The following is a 6,000-nucleotide window of genomic DNA, read 5'->3' on the forward strand; positions in this document are numbered from 1 at the left end:
AATTTTGAATGGTTTAAGAGTAATTTAGAAAATGGTCCAAGTCCTACCAAGTTCGTATTTTCGAGCTAATTTTTTAACTATGTGTCCGAATGCAGCAAATGATATTGCGTTGTGGTCAGAATTTTATTCTGATCCCATGATCAGAATAGTGTTTATGTATATATATACATAAACAACCTGACCTGCCCCGCTAGTAGTACGTTGAACTTCCCTGTGAACTAGGTTGAACTTCCGCCAACATTTCCCAAATGGGGCTTGCCATATACGTGGGAAAGCTATGGACACCAATATCATGACCCAACTTAAATTTTTGGCAAAATATAAGCAGTTTAAGAGCAATTTTGAAAACCGTTTTTTCTTTGCACAAAAAACGTGAATCGTATTTTCGATCGCATTTCTAACCCGTTTATCGGAATGAGGCATATAATATGGAGTTGGAAAGCTGCTGCAAAACCGCTCCTTCCATATGTTGAAAGTTTTCTTTAATTCCCTATGGTTAAAGAGTAATTTGAAAAAACGTAAAATTTCGTAAACCGAACAGCTGAGTTCGTTTTTTCGATGTCATTTCTAAACAGCTAATCCAATGGAGGCATATGATATGGCATTGGAAAGCTTATGAAAATGCGCTACTTTTTCATGTTGAAAGTTTTTTCTAATTTTGAATGGTTTAAGAGTAATTTAGAAAATGGTCCAAGTCCTACCGAGTTCGTATTTTCGAGCTAATTTTTTAACCGTGCGTCCGAATGCAGCAAATGATATGGCGTTGGAAAGCTTGAACAAATGCGAAACTTTTTGGTATGTATTGTTTCTTCCAATTCTTTACTGTTTTAAGTCAGTTTCGAAAATGGCGAAACACGTATTTTCGCCATAATTTCTACAAACTTTATCAGAATTGGGCAAATAATATACCGTTGAAAAGCTACGGGAAACGCGAAACCTTTTCATGTTGATGGTTTTCTCTCATTCTTAGCCGTTTTTAAGTAATTTCGAAAACGGCGGGATCATTCGTTCTGCCTCTATCGCAAAACAAATTCTTTGAAAATGTACCGTGTGAAGAACCTGAACTTCTCAGCATATCTACCTGAATTTCACTTTGTTTTCGACGTGCTTTTTTTTGCTCACAGATCTCCATCCACTCCCCGGAATTCAATGAGTGATATACCGATGGAAAGCTGCTGTAAACACGCAACTTTCTCGTGTTGATTATTTTCTCATACTCGCGATGGTTTTAAAAGTTTTTCATCTGAAATTCATTCAGTGTAGTAGTTGAACTTCCTGCTATTTTCACGTTGAACTTCTATGACGTATTTTCCTTTGTAATTTCCTCATACATTCGTCAATGTCACACAAATGATATTCCTTTTGCACAAACCTCTCTCACAATGATTTTTTTAACTTTCTCCGACCGATGACTTGAACTTACACAAATGATATTTCTACCGTTTTGAAGTAAATTAGAAAATGACGAGATCATGATTTTTGCCTTCATCGCGAATGGAAAAGCACTGCGTGAAGTAGTTGAACTTCTCGGGCATGTCTGTTTGAACTTCGCACTATTTTTGACGTGTTGTTTTTTGACATGCTCTTTTTTGCACTGCGTGAAATAGTTAAACTTCTAGGACATGCCTGTTTGAACTTCCCTCTATTTTTAACGTGCTGTTTTTGATGTGCTATTTCTTGCACTGCGTGAAGTAGTTGAACTTCTAGGACATGTATGTTTGAGCTTCACTCTATTTCACTTTATTGTATTTTTCTTATATGAAATACACACCATGTAGTACGTGAACTTCCAGTTGTTATCACTTTGAACTTCTCTCTAGTTTGAGAGAATTATTTTAAAACACCAAAACAACATATTTTGTATGTGTTTTTGGACATCTAAATACATGGTGAACCTCTTTCAGAAGAATTTTTGAGCTTTCTCGGGCCGAGCAGTTGAACTTCTAGCAACAAAACTTTTAGCCTTTACTTTTTCATTCTTTTTTTAATACAAAATGCACACAGTGTAGTACGTGAACTTCTGGCATTTATCAATCTGGACTTCTCTCGGTTATGTGAAAATTTCTGAGTTTTTTATAGACATTGAATCACTCTACCTTTTTTTATTTTGAACTTCATTGTGTATTTTTTAGAAATGTGAAAATTGGAGGTTTTTTAGAAACATCAAACTTCTTTGTTATTTGAAATTGAACTTATTGGTTTATTATGTAGAAATAGTGGAATATCCACTTCAAAGCGCCATGTTATCTTTTTGAACTTCTGTGTGTATTTTTGTTTGAACTTCTTATGATATTCCCATTAGGAGATTTAGATTTTCCAATGTTAGACATCGAAATACCGCGTTATTTCATTTTGAACTTCTTGTTTCCGTTCTTTCTATAATAGGGAAAATCTAATTTTTTTGTAAACATCTAGCTCCAACTTTTTTTAATTTGGACTTCTTGGTTTTATTTCTTTTTATTAACGGGAAATCCCTAGTTTTTTTAATAAACATTGAGCCGCTTTTTTTTTAAATTTGAAATTCTAGATTTTTTAACAGAGAAAATCTCTTTTTTATATTTTTAGATGCTTTTTTTTATTAATTTGACCTTCTTGGATTTTTAATAAACATTGAACTTCTTCGTATTTTATATTTGAACCTCTCGGTATTTTCTAGAAATGGGGAAATCCGTTTTTTTGTAATTTTTGAAATGATCAATTTTTAATTTGCACTTTTTGGTTACCTTTTTTCTATGATGAGGAAATTTTCTTGTATACTCACAACATTTTATTTGAACTCTCCAATTTATTAAATTTGAACTTCGAGGGTTAACATTTTCTACATGGCCTTTTTTTGTTAGTATATGATCATCAAAGTCTCCAATTTTTTTAGTTTGAACTTCTAGGTTTTTTTGACCTTCTTCGTTATTTAAATTTGAACTTCTGTGTTTTTTTAGAAACAGGGAAAACCCTTTTTTATTAAACTTTTTGAACTACTCTGTTTTTTAGTTTATTACAAACATGTGTGTGTGTGGGGGGGGGGGGGGATGCATACAATACATTTCTTTTTCACTTTGCAACAATTACTTTTCACTTCCGACTTGAACGTACAAGGAAAAGCTGGAATCCAAAATATCTCCCTTTATCGCCGCATCAAATATGAATCAATTAGAGAGACAACAACGTTGGCGCGCAAGAGAAATCAATACACGGAGAGAGAAGCAGCTGCCGCTTACAGGTGTGGTTAGAGCAACAGCAACACACACAAAGAGCGAGCTGGCCAGCATCTAGCAAGGTAAACATGATCTTTTCAAGGCACACATGAACCAAGCACACCATACTGGCACACGACCATAGTGACGGACAGCCGCAGTAGAACTTCATGGAACATCTCGGAAGATGACGTATAGATGTTGTGGGATTTCATGGAATGTCTCTGAAGCCATGCACAAATTTGACTGTCAAAACAATATTTATGCATAAAGTTGAATTGGAGCCATGAACAAACAATAGCTGGATTTTTACCTGTTCCCAGCAGCAGCAGGGGCAATTGGCGGGGTAAGACACATAGCTGCGCATAGAGAAAAGCAGAGGAAAGGAGGCGCACTGGGTCCTGTGGCGGCACGAAGCGAAGGTGCGTCACAATTTCCCAGGTAGCATTGTATCTGGCACGACTACCAGTAGACAAAGAAACAAATTGTATGAAATATGTACAAGTAGAACTAACAAAACTATTCATTTGTAGTACCAAAATGGGCTAAATATATGTTTGTACGTACAAGCTGTAGACAAACACTATTTTTTTGCAGAAATATTAGTTAGCTGATACACACAGGAGGCACTGCAACATATGTATCCTTTCTTTTGAAGTAAACATGAAGTGCAGCTAGCCCATCTGCAGCAAGTCGAGGTTCAGCTATAGGTAGCAGTATCCTAGTCGTTGAGTTTATCTGAACCCACGGTTGCGGTCATAACTGAACCTTTTTAAACAATTATACTTGGACGTCTCAAGATAAACAAGGTGAACTTCGATCAGATGTAGTCACGCGTCGGGGATGAGCAAAAGGTTGGGATCTAGTTGGGGGTTAATTTCATTATTCCAGCAGCAGAGTGTTTCCATCAACTGCACACAGAAGAACGTTGCATCCAAGAGACATCCGGAGAGCTTGGAACTCTTCAGTTTCTGTTCACGGAACAACAGAGTCAAATTTTCAGCCGCATGACAGGGCAGAAAAAATTATGATGAAGGTCAACATCATCAGCTAAGAAGGTCATCTCTTGGTCTAAGGTGAAGGTGGTAAGGGGATGGACAGACATGCATCATGCACCTGACTTTTTCAACATCTGACCTTCATGATCGTCCCTGTGACAATGACTTTTCAGTTTTCTTCATAAAATGGAGCTCTTTTCCCCCTTTTTGATTCCAACTTTGAACTTTTGTTAAAATGTGTACATAATCATGAACGTCAACATCTCTAAATTGCAGCAGTAACAACCACTTGAGCTTCTGTGCAAAACTTCTTTGGACTACAACCTAGAAAAAAACATACCTTTTTGTTTGGGGTATATACACAAACAGCTTATGTGCACGGGGTAGCTCAATGCGGAGACTGCCAGGCGCGTGGGGCTGAATCAAAGGCGGCAACAGCATGGAGGAAGAGGGCAACAACATCATGGAGGAAGAGGGGGCGACAGTGATCCTAGGTTGTGCGTGGTGGCACTGCTCTGCACAGTGGCGCCAGAGCCGGGAGGCCGGCCGGGAGGAGGAAGGTGGTAGTGCGGGGTGGCGTGCGCAGCTCTCACGCCGGCGGTGGGAAAGGAGGAAGGCCACGACAACAGAGAAAGAAGGTCGTGGGGGCAGAGGAGGATGGATGCGCGTCGCCGTCGGTGGTCGAGGAGCAGGGGCGTAGTAGAAAGGATGAAGCACGAGGTGGCGGTGGCGGCGCAATTTGGGGAGTGAGCGGCGGTAGCGGTGTGACCGTGGAGTGCGGAGGCGGTTGTGGGGCGATCTGGGGAGGGCGGCGGTGGCGGCGTGACCCGGTGACGGTGGTGGCGGCCCGATTTGGGGAGAGCGGCGACGGCTGCTTCGGCCGATTCGGCCGGTTCGGCCGGTGTTCGGGACGGCATCGGGGAAGAAGCTAGGGGAGGCGGGGGAGGCAGGCTGGATCGGGCATGGCACGCGGGCGCCGGGGAAGAAGGCGGGGATGTGGGAGGACGATGGGGTTGGGTGGTTTTTTTTTCTTTTGCACCGGTTCGAAAACAACCAATCGCTACCTATATAGAGGCAGCTGTGATCCAAATACCTAGGATGGGTCTATTCTAATAACACCTCTTAAGACCTTATTCTAATAACACTACTGCCTTATTCTGATAACACCTGATCCGAACACCCCGCGACCCCACGCGCGCTAGAACCCACTGAACTGCAAAAACCAAAAAAAAAACCTCCAACCCCACGCCCCACCCCACCTTCTTCCCCGGTCAAACCCCACCCACCTTCTCACCGACGCTCCACCTCCCGACCGCAAACCCAGGCCCCCGAGCCCAGCGCCACCACCCACAAGCCCCACCCCCACGAGCATGGTGCTCCGGCGGCGGACCCAAGCGTCCCCGGTCAAAACGCGCCTCCAATTTCCCGGCAGGCGCTGGATCCCGAGCGGTCGCGGCCCCCCTGTCGCCCCACTCCTCCTTCCGATGCCCCACATCCCCAGCCTTGCTTCAACGCCGCCGGCAAGCACGGCCGCCTCCATTCGACCCACGCTCCAGGCATCCCCTCCTTCCGCCACCACCGCCCGCAATCACCTTCCACCGCGAAGCGCCGCTGCCTTCCAGCGCCCCCCCCCCCCCCCCCCCCCCTTGCGTCAGATCCGTGAGGCCCCCGGCTGCCCCAGGGCGCCACCAACACGGATCCGGTGGGATCCACCACCATCTCTTCTCCGGCGGGCAGCGCGGCATCAGCCCGACGCTCATCAAATGGTGAGCTCCACGACGCGCTACCGCCCGGTCTTCTCCATGGCGTGG

At 43.2% G+C, this 6,000-nt stretch overlaps 1 protein-coding gene across 1 annotated transcript; it reads right to left on the reverse strand.

Moving 5' to 3' along the window:
• Nucleotides 1–3,114: 3,114 nt before the first annotated feature.
• On the reverse strand, nucleotides 3,115–5,729 carry LOC123182158 (uncharacterized). The gene is made up of 4 exons (XM_044594670.1): nucleotides 5,510–5,729; nucleotides 4,530–5,253; nucleotides 3,505–3,653; nucleotides 3,115–3,415 (listed from the first exon to the last, which is right to left on the reverse strand). Exons 1-4 carry the CDS (start codon nucleotides 5,727–5,729, stop codon nucleotides 3,360–3,362), a joined length of 1,149 nt encoding a protein of 382 aa, XP_044450605.1. The 3' UTR covers nucleotides 3,115–3,359.
• Nucleotides 5,730–6,000: the final 271 nt, after the last annotated feature.

The sequence above is a fragment of the Triticum aestivum genome, chromosome 1A (assembly GCF_018294505.1).
Source record: "Triticum aestivum cultivar Chinese Spring chromosome 1A, IWGSC CS RefSeq v2.1, whole genome shotgun sequence".
Taxonomy (NCBI): Eukaryota; Viridiplantae; Streptophyta; class Magnoliopsida; order Poales; family Poaceae; genus Triticum; species Triticum aestivum.

Excerpts from the sequence above, each read along its gene's own strand:
- LOC123182158 (XM_044594670.1), bottom strand. The coding sequence starts at position 5,729 with ATGGAGGCGGCCGTGCTTGCCGGCGGCGTTGAAGCAAGGCTGGGGATG. Across the intron at positions 3,654-4,529 it reads TATATACCCCAAACAAAAAG|TCGTGCCAGATACAATGCTA; the intron begins GTATGTTTTTTT and ends GTCTACTGGTAG. Across the intron at positions 3,416-3,504 it reads CCTGCTGCTGCTGGGAACAG|AGACATTCCATGAAATCCCA; the intron begins GTAAAAATCCAG and ends GCATGGCTTCAG.